Source organism: Pelophylax lessonae (genome assembly GCF_965119305.1).
Source record: "Pelophylax lessonae genome assembly, chromosome: 1".
NCBI classification, from domain to species: domain Eukaryota; kingdom Metazoa; phylum Chordata; class Amphibia; order Anura; family Ranidae; genus Pelophylax; species Pelophylax lessonae.
The window spans coordinates 739055728-739072821 of NC_138768.1; the positions used below are offsets into that span (position 1 = coordinate 739055728).

At 41.1% G+C, this 17094-nt stretch overlaps 1 protein-coding gene across 1 annotated transcript in view; it reads right to left on the bottom strand.

Annotated features, from left to right (window-relative positions):
- Positions 1–17094, bottom strand: part of KIT (KIT proto-oncogene, receptor tyrosine kinase) — an 85046-nt gene that overhangs the window by 17416 nt on the left and 50536 nt on the right. Inside the window, exons 7-15 of the mRNA XM_082272999.1 lie at positions 16056–16171; positions 15851–15965; positions 14339–14523; positions 13310–13416; positions 13106–13232; positions 12138–12242; positions 11913–12023; positions 3788–3938; positions 1049–1128 (exon numbers count right to left, since the gene is read on the bottom strand). Of these exons, the coding sequence (XP_082129125.1) occupies positions 1049–1128; positions 3788–3938; positions 11913–12023; positions 12138–12242; positions 13106–13232; positions 13310–13416; positions 14339–14523; positions 15851–15965; positions 16056–16171 (1097 nt within the window). The remainder of the gene's footprint in view (positions 1–1048; positions 1129–3787; positions 3939–11912; positions 12024–12137; positions 12243–13105; positions 13233–13309; positions 13417–14338; positions 14524–15850; positions 15966–16055; positions 16172–17094) is intronic.

Consider the following 17094-nt stretch of genomic DNA (forward strand, 5'->3'; position numbering starts at 1 on the left):
GGATCGTCCTTGTACATACCGTGAATAAATAAGACATCCCCTGAAAATAAGCCCTAGTGTGTTTTTTGTACCCAAAATTAATATAAGACCCGGTCTTATTTTCGGGGAAACATGGTATTTTAGTTACTTCAATAAAAAGGTAAATTGTTTGGAAATATTAATGAAAGGCTGATAATGAAGTGTGTTGGTGTACACATTAAGGAATGATGAACTATTTGTTGATAGATGTGTTTATTTTATATGATCCTTTGCTCAAAAACAAATCAATTTGGGGGGGGGGGGTTAACTGAGTTGTGGACCAAGTAAGAAGTTTGACTACACTCCTATACTTATCTAAACATAGTCTCCAAATGGTTTTATAGGCTTTTTGAGGATGGTAACTGTTGTGTTGCTAGAAATTCCATTTTCCACATGGACCGACTGCTCATTTTAATGAACATTACTTTTTACTGATCAAATGGTCCATTTAGTGTAACACTTTCCAGGCTTCATTCTTTTATCAAACCAGATATCAGTCTTTTTAGAGAATTAAAAAGATAAAAGTTGATTGGGTCCTATCATGATCTATAAAGGCCCGTACACACTTGACAGAAATCGTACGAAATATCCTCCGATTTTTCTTTCTCTTGCTCGGCGGTCATAACCGTTTTTAGTTGACAGTGCAAAAATGTTCACGAAATTTCTCATCCGATTTTTTTTTTTTTTTTTTTTGGGACATTTGTTCCCAGACTTCCGGGTCGTCAGCAACTGCAGATCATGCGCGGTCTTTCGTATCCAATTTTTCGCGGACGTACTGCATACACATTAAATGAAAATTAATTGTCTAGGGACGGACAATAAAAATTTTGGTGTTTGTCCCTCTGTTTTTTTTCGTTTGAAAATGTCGGCATCGGCTGCTGAAAGTTGTGTACACACTAGCCGAAAATCGGACGATTTCACATCGGGCGGGAATTTTCGGCAGATTTTCTACTAGTGTGTACCCCACTTAACTCTCACACATTCTTAACATTTTTGATACACACAGATTGCAAGTTGGAATAGGACTCACCTGACTTCCGCTTGTCGGTTTTAGTTGGCACTACGTAAGGTACTCCTGGCTTCATGTCCATGTATTCACTCATCCCATCACTGTAAAACAAGAGAAAGAATAGGAATGAAAACATTGTCCTTGTTTACAACTGCGTAAATGAATATTCTAAGAACAAAGACAAGGATATGTGCTGTTTGATTTGGCAGAAGAACAAGCATAACAAAAGCCTTCCATCCATATTCTTCAGCTCTAGCAGCACAGGATGAATGTCTAATTACTGATTGCCGAAGCTAACCGAGGCACCAGCGCTGCTATCAATAATAAGCCCATAAAAGCAGTTATTCTTTCATATGTGACGTCCTATCACACCTGCGCTTTCTACACTCTTATGTACCATATGGTATTTATATAATGTTGCCTTATAAAGTCTGCAGATGGCAGGAGCAGAAGTTTTAACAATTAGGTTGTATCAGGAGGAGAAGACAGCAAGTGATGAACAATAGATCAGTCCCTAGAGAAATGTTACACCAATGTGGCTGACACGAAACCTGACCCACTACAGAAGCCTTCATAGGTCAAAGAGAAGGCAATGCTTTCCTTTTATTCTTTAGACTGCTGATATGGCTCTAAGAGTACAACTATTACTGGATACTGTGCAAAGAGCAAGCGTGTACAGTATCCTGGACCACCTTTCTTTGCTGTGACCACATTAAACTCCTGAAATCAGACTTCAAAAAGGACACTGTTCTTCATAGTCTGCCGCCTTAAGAAAAGCAATAACGTAGAACTTTGGGCAAACTTTTTTTTTTTTTTGGATACAGTAAGGGAGAGTTATAACCCCTGTCAGATTTTTTTTCACCATCTGTGTCCCATTGCAGAGATCTGGTTCACTTCCTGCCCCATAGCTAAACAGGAAGTGAGAGGAAATCCCTGCAAATGAAAGGAATTATTAGGGGACCCTAGGTAACCAGAACTAGCGTCCCCATTGGAAGATTTCCCTTCTATTACCTTATGGGGACAACCCAAAATGTGGGGATTTTCTTTTACTTCCACTTTTAATGATAAGTGTAAACTGGAAAAATAGAGAGGGTAAATGTCCTTAGCGGGGGCACAGACAGCAATAAATACCTGACAAGTGTTTTAATCCCTCTCCACTCTATCCAAAACGTAAAAAAAAAAGTTTTGCCTTTAGTCCCGGTTCACATTTCTGTGATATGGGAACGCTGCGATTATACAGCGTGTTCCCGCATCGCATCCGCACCCCTGATAGTTTACACTGCCATATGCAATACGCTGGAGGTGTCAATTAAAAGTTAACGACATCCCCCAGATCAGATCGCATATCGCAGTGCGATCTGTAAGCTCGCACAGAATCGGATCGCACTGGTGTGAACCACCATGCGATCCGATTCTGCTGCGGACCAAAAAAAAGCGTCCTGTGCGCGTTTTAGTGCGATTGTGGTGCGAATTCAGCCGTACAAACTGTATGGCTGAATTTGCACCGCACAGAGATCGCATGTAATTTTAGGAGCATTGCGCTCTGAATTACAAACAATCTCTGTGATCGCACAAATGTGAACCGGCACTTAGTTATACTTTATGGTTTTTTGTTTTTTTTTCATCTAAGCAGGCCATATATTGTAAGATCAAAAGGTGACTGTGCGTGGCTTTCCCATGGTCCAAGCAGTCATTGGGATATGGAAAATTTGATAAAAGTACCACATTGTGTAGCCACTCACAGTCATGCATAGTTTATCATAGCAGACATTTTCATGTGTATGTATAGTCAAATGTTTTTGGATAGAGTAGGGAATTGTTAAAAACTCCTTGTCAGTTTTTATATTGTTGACAGTGTCTTTTTGGAAAGATTTCCCTTCTCTCCCTGTCCTAAAGATTCAACAGGAAGTAAGAAGAAAAAACTCAAGAGGAGAAACCCGCTCTTAGAGAGTTTCACTGCAGAAGGTGTCCTCATTTGGGAGATGTCTCCTCACTTTCTGTTCCATTGACCATTGTTACACCAGAGCATGTGTCCCTGGGGCATAAAACCTGACATAGGGTCTTATCTGTCCCCAACGTACAAATACAGTTTACATTTTTGTCTGTCTCTGTTTGAGAGATTTCCAGAAAAATCTCAAAGGACAAAAAAAATCTGAGGCACAGAGCTATAAAGACCCGACAAGTGTTCTAAGCCCTTCCTTCTCTATGTAAAAGGCAAAAAAAAAAAAAAAACTTTTTGGCTCGAGTAAGACTTTGATTTTAGCTAAAAATTGTAACGTTGAACTCCAGACACAAGAAAAATGCACCTTTTTATTGTTAATACTCTATTACATGCATTTAAAGGTACTTGAATTTGAGCTGATATCAGGCTAGTGAAGTCTTTAGCACAATAGGGTTCAAGCTGGAAGAAGGAAGCAGCACAAGGAGCCAGTAATTATGCTGCAGTGCTTATATGCTAAGGAACATGCTGATAGGAGGAGAGAGCAGAGTGAGAGAGGTGAGCTCATCTGTCTGCTGCTTCTCATTTTTATTCTCCATTTGCAGGCTGAGGGAGGGACAATACCTATAAGTGCTACTTAAATGGGTCTGAGGGAGAGTCAGGTCTCCTTTCCTGCTGTGTGGCAATCATGTGTAAACCTCAAAACTAGATGGATGGATATACAAATCCTATGTCAGGCAATACAGCTCCCATATATATGTGTCATCTGTGTATTTAGCTGTTTGTCAGGAGTTCAGCTTTCAATGCATGTTCTTGCTCACCAGACATTGATCCGTGAATTGAGAAGATTCTTATACAGTGCTGTTTCAGAATGATCCTCAAATTTCGGGCAAATGAAGGAATCACGCTTTCTTCTCAAGTAATTCAGAAGGTCTCCATAGCAGCAATATTCAGTGATGACAAGAGTTGGGCCTGGTGAATAAATAATGGTACACACTCTTAATAAATGTGAACAAACGATGCACACAGAAGTGTGACACTTCAGTACACTTCGAATATTGCCATATCAAATCTGGTAACAGAAACACAAATGGATTTTCACAGCTCAGACTCAATGCCCTTTAGAACAATGAGCAGGCAGGGGATAAACCATGAGAGGGTCACAAGATCCGTGTGGTATATGTTACATATAAAACTACAAGCCTAAGACGAATTAATATTCCCGCTGAATGCTCAGCTCATTTATGCTGGCCAATCTGCCTGAATTTCACACTTTTATAAATGGAAGTTCTATATGCCTAAATTATAAACATGCCTTTTATAATGATTTAGGATGAGTAATAAAGCAAAAACACAAAATGAATGGGCTTTCTTGGCTATGATGACATAACACTTCATATTTCATGTAGTTTGAAAGAAAGGTCAGTAGGAGCAGCCAATCAAATTCCAGCTCAGTTTTTCAATAGATGGTTTTACAGTTTCAAACTGGAAGCTAATATATGATTGGTTGTTAAAGAAATACTGGATGATTTACTAAGAGAGTTGAGACTCAATTCGTTGCAGCTGTATTCACTTTAATACACAATTGTGTGCAGATAAAAATAAATTTGAATCACATGATTGGATATCTGAAGGAATCTTCATTCATTTGCCCTTACTTTTACACACTGGTCACTAAAGCCGTGTAAGCACTAGTAGTTTCTTCTTTTTTTTTTTTTTTTTTGCTTTACCCAGTGGGCTGAACATAAAAATAAAAACGAAAGAACTCAGGAGGAGTCGTACTAACATTGGATTGTTAGTACAGCGGCTCCTCCTGAGCTCTTCAGTTTTTTTTCGCTCAGCCCGCTGGGTTGAACTGAAAAAAACGACTAGTGTGTACCAAGCTTAGGATCTCCCCTTCTGAGATATTGTATTTTGATAGGGGGACAGCCCCCCCAACAGAACACATGGGTCAGTGTTCTCAGCCATTGGCTGAGAGCACTGAATGGGTGCCAATCTGCAGACCTTTTTTGGTCATGCCCCATCAACAGAAGGCCAGCTGAATGGCTGCTGTACACATGGCCTGAATGTCGTCCAGTTTCTATTGAACTGGCCGATGCCACTAGATATTAAGCCCTTTAGTATACATTGTGAACCTTACAAGACTTACCGTATATACTCGAGTATAAGTCGACCCGAATATAAGCCGAGGCCCCTAATTTTACCACAAAAAAGTGGGAAAACTTATTGACTCAAGTATAAGCCTAGGGTGGGTAATGCAGCAGCTACTGGACCCAACTGGACCACCACGAGACACAAAACAGGGGCTGCGGGCATGGTACAGGAGATGGCACAGGTCATGGTATAGGTATGGCATTATTTCATGGTAAGGGCATGGCACAGGTCATGGTACAGGCATGGCCCAGGTCATGGTACAGGCATGGCCCAGGTCATGGTACAGGCATGGCACAGGTCATAGTACAGGAGATGGTATAGGCATAACACAGGTGATGGTATAGGCATGGCAAAGAAGGTACAGACATGGCACAGTATGTACAGGCATGGCACAGTAGGTATAGGCATGGCACAGTATGTACAGGCATGGCACAGGAGATGCAGTGCTGCGGGCATGGTACAGGAGAATGTCCTGCACCATGCCCGCAGCACTGCATGAGGATATGCAGGGGCTGCGGAGGAGTCTCACTTACCTTTCGGTGAGGCGCCTTCGATTTACAAATCGCACTGCCCGGCGCTAAAACGCCACCGCGAATGCGCTGCCGATGCTCGGGAAAGCCCGTACACGTTCGGCTATTCCTGGGCATGCGGCACATGCACGGTGACACGTCGGCGCCATTTTTAAAAAGACAGTGACTCGAGTATAAGTCGAGGGGGGAATTTTCAGCATGAAAAAACATGCTGAAAATCTAGGCTTATACTCGAGTATATACGGTACTTATTAATGAGCAAACAGCAATGAGCAAACAGTGATCCACAATTTAAATAATAATAAAATTTAACAATTTTCAACCAATTTTAGAATAATAAAGTCAGCCAAATAAGATATATCTGTTTTAGAGGTGCTGTTAAGGGTTACTGCAACTGCTATGACATTGATATGATATTCAAAGACTAAAAAGTCAGGGCAGAAAAAAATATTTGAATATATTATTTTGTAATACATTGTTTGGCTCCCTGACATTTAATCTGTTTCTTTATGGTTCACAAGCTGAACCAGCCATAGACTTTGAATACAAGTCATTGATGTTAAGTGGTTTGGGTCAGGAGAATCCAAGATAAAAAGGACACAGAAAGGTCAATAGATAGGATTCTTAGAAAAAACAATTCATACCAGAACGGCATAGGTACTACAGAGGAATGGAATGATTAAGGTGTAAAGAATGCCAATTACAGCGTGTTCTAGGCACTGCAGCCCAGCTGTAGGAGATGAGAACGTGTTCAAGCCGCATTACTAAAAAAGTGGCCATACAGATAAAGACGCTGACAGAACATTGTTACAGCATTACTTTACTAATTTTCCTGGTGTGCTAAAGCTACACAAGAATAGCGTGAGAATACGCGATCCATGGTTGCATACATGTTATCAAGTGGTTATAAAAAGAGGAAAGGGAAGTGGGGAATGGTTAGAACAGAACTCCACTCCGGTTTCTTTGCAGTCTTGGTTTACATTGGGGGAGATTACAAATTCATGTTCTGAGGAATCAGAGGGACAGGAAATGATGGGAAATCTCTCCAAAAAGGACAGACACACAAAAAATAAAAGGAAAATGTTAGAATTGTATGTTTTTCTGTCTGTGGCTCTTGTCCAGGTGACTTCCATTCCCTACATTTCTTACCTGCTGCCACTGAGACAAACACATGGAGAGGAAATCTCCCCAACAGTCACATACCACTAATAAAACCTGATAGAATGCCTAACCTGTCGCCATTCCATTTAAAAGTAAATAAAGCAAATCTAGCTGGACTTTATTATATAGAAAAACTCCGAACTTCCATATTTGCATATAATTAAATTATCACAGTTATGTTTAGCCCATAAAATGCTAGTATGATCATCAAAAATCTTTTCTTAAAAAAAAAAAAAAAAAAGTTAAATACCAAAAATTGATTGGTTATGGCTAAATGATCCTGGATAATGATTAACAAAAGCCTTTCAGCTATATTGAATGATAAAATGACAGGGTTTGAAAAAACATGGGACCCATAGATCAAATATCTCATGGAGAACACCTAGTGTCCTTTTGGCTCTACAACATCTTTGGTAGCGTGGTGTGGTTGCACAGTCACTTTTCCTTTTCTTTTTTCCTACTCTTTTTCTTCCTTTTCCTATCTGGAGATAAATGTTTTTGTTTACACTGAAATTTCTAAGGCCTTCTAGCCAAGGATTTGCACGAGATGACGTACTCTGAATTTCGTTTACGCAATCTGTTTTTTGTATTGTGTTTTGGAGGTACTTAACCACTTGCAAACCGCCGCAAGTATATATACTGCGGCGGCCGGCCCCGTGAAGGCAAAGTGACGCTCCGGTACGTCACTAGCCTGTGAGCCAATAGGGGGCGAGCGCGCGCCAGCCGGAGGCGCGCTCCCGCCCCCGCTCGTTCATGGACACCTCCGTGCAAGTGATCGGCGGACCCGATGTCCGCCGGTCACTTGCGATCGTCAGTTACAGAGGGAGAAAGGCAGGCGGCTAGTGTAAACAAAGCCGCCTGTCATTCTCCCTTGTGTAACAGCAGAGATCAAACGGTCCTGCTATGTAGGACTGTTGATCTGTGCTGTTACACACACAGCCACATCCAATCACAGTTAGAATCATGCTCCTAGGGACACACTTAACCCCTCCTTCTCTAATAAAGTTAACCCCTTCCCTGCCAGTGGCATTTTTACAGTAACAGTGCATATGTATAGCACTGATTACTGTAGTAATGTCACTGGTACCCCCAAAAGTGTCAAAAATGTCAGTCAAGGGTCCAATCTGTCCGCCGCAATGTCGCAGTCCCGCAAAAAAAAAAAAAAAAATCGCAGATCGCCGCCATTACGCGTTAAAAAAAAAACAACAAAAATGACAAAAATCTTTTCCGTAGTTAGTAAACGCAATAACTTTTGCGCAAACCAATCAAAATACGCTTATTGCGATTTTTTTTTACCAAACATAGGTAGCAGAAAACAAATTGGCCAAAAATGTTAAAAAATTTTGATTTTTACATTTTTTTGGGGAATTTCATATAAAAAAAATGTGAAAAATATTGTTATTTTTTCAAAATGTACGCTTTTTTTTTGTTTATAGCGCATGATCAAAAAAAATTGCACAGGTGATCAAATACCACCAAAAGAAAGCTCTGTTGGTGGGGAAAAAAAGGACATCAAATTAGTTTAGGTACAGCGTCGCACGACCGCGCAATTGTCCGTTAAAGTCACGCAGTGCCGAATCGCAAAATACCCCCTGGTCAGAAAGGGGGTAAAATCTTCCGGGGCTTAAGTGGTTAATGTGTACTCTACAATGTTATACATCAGTTTCAGATGAGCAAACTGACTTTTGCTCTGCTATGGAAATATTCACAGCTATGTTTTAAAGTGCGTTTGTAACTTTGTTACATGTCTTTGAAAAAGATTAAAAATTATTGGAAATCAAAATATCAAAAATGTAAAATTATTTTTCAATTGCTCAAAATTACACACAGCAACCCGTACAAAAGTCCTGTCCCTTCCCCCACCTAAACGAATAGTTTCGGCATCAGCTACATGTCTGAGGTAAATAGCATGTGACTGAGACACTTGTCTGGAGAGCAAATAAACAAAGGTGACAGGTAAAGAGCTGAGCACAGACAATGCTGTGATCGTAGCTCTCTTCAGTCACAGTACAATGCTAATTGCCTGGCAGAACCGCACTGACACTGTATCTACCTCATAAAGAAAAACAGAGAAAGTTCAAGGATGGAGATGTCTTGTTATCTGCCCTGGTGCATGTTTCCGGGCCAAAGATACCAATTAAAGATGATCAATTTTATAGCTGTACTAACTAGGATATGTGTCTCCATCTGAATATGAAGGACGACGCATTTATTATGCTCCACACTGAACAGCACAAGCCCACATAACAGCGTTTTACTTGCTGCTGGCTCCACACAGGCTTAGTCACACTGTAAGGCTTAAGCCATTCTTGCAATTAAGTGATTATCATTAACCCCTTAGGCATCCAGGTGGCTAATGTACTATATGTTTGCGTAAGTCTATGACAGCATTGTTTAATCCTTTTTACGAGCCCAAAAAAAACAAAACATGACCAACTTATTTAAATATACCCAATATGCAGGCTGACTTATATAGTAGAGGCAGAAGCAACAACAGAGATTTCTGAATATGTTTAGTAAGCTAATTTAGATGCTATATGGTGTAAGGTGGATGGATAAGATAATTGTAGACCTAAGGCTAGCCATACAGGGCTCTATTTTCAGCAAACTCCCACTTAGGGTCCTTTCACACGGGCGGTCGAATGTCTGTTTTTCCTCCCATCCGTTTGCGGATGAAAAAAGGACATAATGTATGTCTATGGGATTGCGGACGTTAGCTGATGACCATCCGCTGACATCCGTTTTGCGTCCATTCTGTTCAGTTCCATTTTTTGAGACGGAAGAGAACCCTATTTTTCTTCAGTTTAAAAAACGGAACGGACGCAAAAACAGATGTCAGCGGTGTCATCCGCTAACATCGGCAATCCTATAGACATACAATATGTCCGCTTTTCATCCACAAACGGATGGATGAAAAACGGACATACGGAACGGACCCTACAAAAGTGTCATCCGTGCCTGAGCGGAAAAAAAAACTGACCGTGCCGTGTGAAAGGACCCCAAATCGGCTGAAATTTGAATTGTGGGGTACCTTGTTGGCACTACATGACTCAACAAACTTCAATTTGTAAAAATCTTAGAGGCAAAGTGAAAAATTCCTGCCCGAACGGTGATTGCAGCCAGTCAGATGCTGACTGCTCGAATATTCTGACAGCCATGGAGGCATAAGCTGTCAAAAAACAATAGGAGACAGAGAGATTCCTGCAACCACACTGCTTATGGATGGGTGTATTGAGTGATTTCTCTCATTCAGCCGGTAAGAATGAGAAATCTTTTAGGCTAGCCTAAAAGGACAGCAAGTCAAACGTTGGCATCTGAACAGTGAATGGTCTTTTCTTACCCTGATGTTCATCAACATATGCATAATTCTATTCTATGGACAGGCATGTAATGTGATCCAAGTCACTGGCATTTATCAACTGTCAAAATGGCACAGGGCATTTCTTGTCTACGGATACTCAAAATGTGGCAAGAGATAGCTATTTAGGGTCGAGCCACCACTAAGGCCGGCCATACACTGTTCAAATCTCAGCTGGTTCAACAGTAACCGGACAAGATTCAAACCATTAATGGGCATACTGAATGTACCAAGTTAATCGATCGATCAACTTGGGTAGAACCAGTTGGATTCCCCTACAATTATAGCTAGCCGCTGCTATAGCTGCTAGTGAAAATCACTGTCTTCTCCGGTAGGGACGGCTTCCCACCTCCAGCTGGGAGCAGTGCTGTATCCTGGCCTAGGCCGACAAGGCCCAGACCTAGGGTGGCACTTTGCAGGGGGGGCAGCAAAAAAGCTGCCCCCCCCCCACACGAAAAAAAAAAAACAGCCTTATCCCGGCTCTCACACGAAAAGGGTCCCTAGCTTGTGCTACACTTTTAGTATAGTGCCAGTCTTAAGGGGTGAATTGGGCAGGAGGACCGGGTCCAGGATGCAAATCAGTCTGGTCGCCCCATAAAGCGGTCACGCTGGTATGCTGGACTGATGGGCAGTAATGAGGCTGCACTGATGGGCACTGGTAAGGCTGCACTGATGGGCACTGATGAGGCTGAACCTATGGGAACTGATGAGGCTGTAATGATGGGCACTGATAGACTGTGGCTGTGGTCCGTGGTTTACAGATGAAAAGGCAGATCATAAACAGGAAGGGGTGTGGTCTTTACAGGAAGGGGTGGGCCATATTTAAATTAGGGGGTGCCTAAGTTTAGTTCAGGCCTAGGGCAGCACAAAACCTAAATACACCACTGGCTGGGAGCAGACAATGGCCCAGCAACAGGGATTTCCCTCTTAGCACTGTTGTGTGTTGATGGGGGAACCAGTGGTTGCTGAAAACAAATGTGCACAGTGTATAGCCTGCCTAAGTGCAATTCTTGAGCTAGGATTGTTCTTTAAATATTAAACCAAATGGTAAATCAATGCAAGGCTACCTGCTGACATCCACTAAAATACCAACCCATTTCATAAACCATCACCATTGGGTCCGCCAGGCATTTATGTTTATGGGGAAGGACTGCTAGATAGCCCTGCCAAGGAATGTCTAGAGAAGTTGGGAGTGTATAGAGACATACAGCTCTCATGTCTGCATGCCCCTTAAAGTAATGTAATGAAGCCACTTCTTTCTAAGAGTTTAACCTTGGATACTGTTGTTTGTGTCCAGCTTCCTCCATTGTTACCATGAGGAAAGCCAAGTTTATAGCTGATGTAATATAAATATAATGACACAATGCTTTGCCTCATACAGGAAGTCGTGTACAGTGTTTGATGGAACTCAGTACTACTGATATCTTTATCTTGTTGTTTACTAAAATAGGGAAGTCCCATCAGCCAATATATGCTGACCACAGCTTCCCACTGAAAAAGTAGCAAGTATGGCCGGAACTCCGATAACGTTGGTGTGAATACAAGTAAACATTATAAAGGTAAAGGAATGCCTTAGTTTCTGATGGAAAATATTATTTGTGTCTATATTACTAGCTTTAATGTGTTCTATTTTAGAATACTGTAATTTAAAATCTATAAGAAAAAAAAAATATTTGTGGTTAGATATAAGTTCACTGTAACATACTGTTATTTATTAGAAACTGAAAGAATATATTCATTTACCTCCCACAGTGCATGCGCCAAGCAGGTTCACAATGTTTTTGTGGTGACCAAGATAGCTCAGTACTTTCAGCTCCGACATGAGAGCTTCCCTCTCTGTGGCATGGGCACTTGCTGCAATGACAGAGAGAGATATTTTTTTATACACCATTAGACAAAGTCCAAAAAAATAAATAAAAACAACTAAAAAAACAATACAAATGAATATGAAATACCCAAAAGACTTACGCTTTAGCATTTTAACAGCAACAGTCAATGCATTGTCAGTCTTAAGGAGTCCGTAGGCAGTGGCTTCAACCACTTTACCGAAAGCACCAGCACCCAGAATCTTCCCTATTAAAAATAAAATAAAAATACCTATTACTACTGTAATATTTAATACAATGTCAAATAGCATTTTCTTACATACAGAATTAAAGTACAGAAAAGGCAAAACATAAAACATTGAATACGCAATCTACTACTGTATGTGGATTATTTGTCTAGATACTTTTGTAAAGTTCTCCGAAAACAAATGCTTACATTTAAAAGATAAGCCATAACAGGAACAAGGAAGAATTTTCACCAAAGTGAGGTGAAATCCCCCTTTAGATGTCACTACAATAGGCGTTCTTCATGGAAGATTTCTACTATATCCCTGTCCCAGAGACAACTGTAAAATTTGGAAAATTCTGACACACTGGGTTTGATTTACTAAAGGCAAATAGCTGCAAGGGACTTTGATCCAGAGCTTAGTAAATGAGGGGAAGCTGTGCTCACTGCTATCATGCAATCATGTGCAAGCAAAAATGCAGTTTTTTCATTTTCCTTGCATATGATTGGGTATTCTTTGTAAAGTGAAGCTTCACCTAATTTACTAAGCTCTGGGGCAAATGTTTTCGCAAAGTGCAACTGCACTTGCAAAGCGCACAGTCTATTCGCCTTTAGTAAATCTACACCTGTCTGTCCAAGTGAAAATGGTGATCAGGAGAGAGGTAAATCTTTCCAGTGGGTACACAGCCTGCAGAAGTTCTGACCTTCCTTCCTCATCCAAAAAAATGTGACAAAGATATATTTATTTATATTAAATAGAAAAATGGGGATACAGCTGTAGACAATATGGTATTTTTTTCCATGAAATGTTTTTGTCCTGAAACGGAGGAAAATGAAATACTGTCATAATAACATACAGTAACTTTGTAGTGTAGCATACTTACCAAAGCACAGTCTGTCCCTCGGGAATTCCCATTTGTTGTCATAGGGAAGTTGTGTTGGGTCAATATAAACGTAATTATTGCCATTGATTTCTTCCACTACTTTCCACTGTATCTCGTACTTTGGTTTCTTTAATAAAGAGCAAGAACAACTGTTGATTTTTTTTCACACTAACAGACACAGGATGATCATGATTAGTGCCGTACCTGCATGTATTTGTACATGAGAATCACCATCCCGAGGCACAATACTGCCGCAGCCACTATAAAGCCAATCAACAGCGGAGTGAATAATTTGTGGGAAATTCGTTCTTCTGAAAAATAAAATGAAAGCCCAATTTAGTATTTTAATGTATTTAAAAAAATAAACACACTGTTTTAAAATATTCCCCCCTCACCACAAATGTATATACCTAAGGGCTCTTTCACACGGTCTGCCTCTGTAGGCGGATCCGTGCTGCTCAGAGGGGATCGATCCGCCAGATGAGAGCGGACTGTCTGTCCGCTCTCATCCGATCCGATCCCTGAACTAATGGAAAAATAGGGTTTCCATCCGTCCAGATTTCACGGACAGGATCGGATACGGATGGCAGCGGGTGTCAGCGGAGGTATCTCCGCTGACCCATAGAGCTGCATGGAGGATCCGATCAGATCCGCCTAAAAAACTTACAGGCGGATCTGATCGGATCGCCCGTGTGAAAGAGCCCTGAATGTCCTAATCATCTTGCCAGCTTTCAGGCACAAGCAATCACAAATACTTCAGACTAATAAACTGAACTCCAGATGTAATAAAAAAATTGCCTGTATATTATGGATCTAATGCTCACTCAACCTAAAGGGTATGTAATAGAAGGAAATTGACCCTCAAGGCCTCCTCCCCACTGGTTCCAGGAAGGTTGATCAGTCCCATGAAGCTGCTCCTCTTCATTGGTTGTTTTGCCCCCTTTCTCGCCAATGTCATCACCTACAATACATTTCAGCAGCCAACACTGGTCCTGCATTGTATATGATGTGGTTTAGTGCCTGCCCACATTCCAGGGCTTCAGCGAGATGCAGAAATGTTCCAGCTGCAACAGAACTGAGTATTTCTTTGTATAACGGGCTATTAGACTAAACAAGCATAGATATATACTAGGGGAGAGATGCCTATTGGCTCTTTATTTTTCTCAAGGCAGTGCGGACAAGAACACCGAAAGATCTGAGTAAACCTGGTGTAAAAAAATAAAAATAAATTACCATTAATCGCAAAGCTGAAGATGGATGAGATGCTCTCCACATCATTGGATGCGATACAATGGACGGTACCATTCTTCCTGATGGAGCTTACATCTATGGTGCTTTCTACCACCATACGACCCAGAGTTGAATTTTCCTGGCTGAACTTTACATCAGAGGGGGGGATTCTTGGAGAATCTGTACACCTGTAATAACAATGCGTGGTCAATTTTCCTTCACAGGGTCCTAACGTCACAGAGTACATGGAAACATTTCCAGGTGTGGAAAATAAAACACCAACCCTGTGACACTGTGCCTTCATTTATATAGTCAAATAGGTCACAGATGAGACAATACCATTTGAACTGAGAACTGCAAAACAGCTTATTGTGTCTCCATCAAGGTAGGATGACACATTAGTAATTGTGCTAATGAACACAGTATCTCAATGCTGTACTTAAAAGATCCTTTGTCAATAATGCATGGATACGTAGGCATAGAGAAAGACTGCCTGTCAATCAAAAAGGAGCCAGGAACCCTGACTGTCTGCTTCTATAAATAGAACATTTCATTTGATACGTTTGGAGGTATTTAGCCTTAAGTGGGGTACACACTAGTAGAAAATCTGCTGAAAATTCCCGTCCGAGGTAAAATCGTATGATTTTCAGCTAGTGTGTACACACCTTTCAGCAGCCAATGCCGACATTTTCAATGAAAAAAAAAAACGGAGGGACAAACACCAAAATTGTTATCGTCCGTCCCCAGAAAACCAATTTTCGTTTAATGTGTATGCAGTACGTCCGTGAAAAATCAGATACGAAAGACCGCGCATGATCTGAAGTTGCTGACGACCCGGAAGTCTAGGAACAAATTGCGTCTGCAATCGCTTGATTTATTCTCCGTGGAGAAGAGACGCCTGAGAGGGGACATGATAGCAATTTATAAATATCTCAATGGTGATCTCAGCATAGAAAAAAAGCTATTCAGTCTAAAGGATTGCATGAGGACTCGAGGGCATACAATGCAATTAGAGGAGAATCGTTTTAACCTCAGGCAACGTGGGGGGTTCTTTACTGTTAGGGCTACAAGATTGTGGAATTCTCTACCACAAGAGGTGGTTTCTGCGGGAAGTATGGTGGCTTACAAAAGACTCTTAGACGTACATCTCAAGGATCGGAACATTCAGGGGTATGAGAGATGATTACGGCCACACACACCTACACAGGTTGAACTAGATGGACTATTGCCTTTATTCAACCTCACCTACTATGTAACTATGTAAATGTCCCGAAAAAAAAAAAAAATCGGACGAGAAATTTCGTGAACATTATGCACTGTCAACTAAAAACGGTTACGACCGCTGAGCATGAGAGAGAACAATGGGAGGATATTTCGTCCGATTTTCGTTAAGTGTGTACGAGCCTTTAGACTGAAACTCACTAATATGTGACAACTCTGGTTATAGACTGCACTTTTTTCTATATATTGCTATACCAATTTTGCATCAGCTGTTATATGTTCATTATTGCATACCGCTGCTCAGATCCTGGACAGAAAACCCATTCAATGGAGGGCACAGGGAACCCAGCCGCCACACACTGGAGCATGCCATTGCTAAGCTTCTCAGCAATTAGGATTTCAGGTTTTGCTGTGAAAATAAAGGAAAACCGGGGATTAAAACCTGTCAGTTAAAACTACACAATGGGTGGACACTGTGAGGGAGTTAAAAGAAACTTACTTTTGACAAATATGTTGAAACTGACAGAAGCGTTGGCATCAGAATTGGAGGCATAAAACGTATAAACTCCTTTCTCATTGCCTTTCAGTCGAATCAGGTGTAGCTCACTAACATAACTAAAGTGAAGAGAGATGGACATTCACAAATCAGAGATAGAATTAGTGGAACACATGCAGTTAGGGCAACTCTCAGTGAGACAATGGGGTCAGTCAGTTTTTGCAATAAGCTGTAGCCACAATAATAAAAGCTGATGTATGATTGTCTACTATGCTTTTCCCCACGATACTGTGAGGGTTATTTTCTAAAACTGGAGAGTGCAAAATCTGGTACAACTCTGTGTATAAAACAATCAGCTTCCAGGTTTTATTGCCAAAGCTTAATTGAACAAGCTGAAGTTAGAAGCTGATTGGTTACCATGCACTGCTGCACCAGATTCTGAGTGCACCAGTTTTAGTAAATCCCCCCCCCCCCCCCGGTCCTTTTAGGTTACCGAACAAAGCTCTAGGGGCAGTAATATATGGCCTATTTCTATTCCAACGACCTGACCTGTGATAAACAAGAGAAGGCTGGGACTTGTAGGGCCTCCCAGGGAAGTGAGGACACATTTTTCGAGTGCATTTTAATACAGAATGCAATGATTTTGCAGCTTTTTCAAAAATGTCTGTGACAGAGCCAATAAAGGTATTTTCTCAATTAGAAAATAAAAAGAAGGGTTCAACCACTCAAATTACCACTTAAGTGCCAAGATGCAAGCTGCACTGCAATGGTTACCAGTGGGTTGAAGAAAAAACATTTCACTAGCCATCTAAGATCAGTGGAGGACCTGTGTCTATGGGCTTTGGGCTCATGTCCCTGGGGATCTTGCTTTCAGGAGCATTTGCCTTTCATTTAACATCAGTTTGAGATGCTACGTAAAATGTTCAGAATTAATTTACTGGTCAATTTGACCTACAGATCACTTCTTTCTGATCTGCATCTGACCTCCTTCTACATACAAAAACCTGCCTCAAGCCGCATTTGTGTCCCCGTTATATGGGGA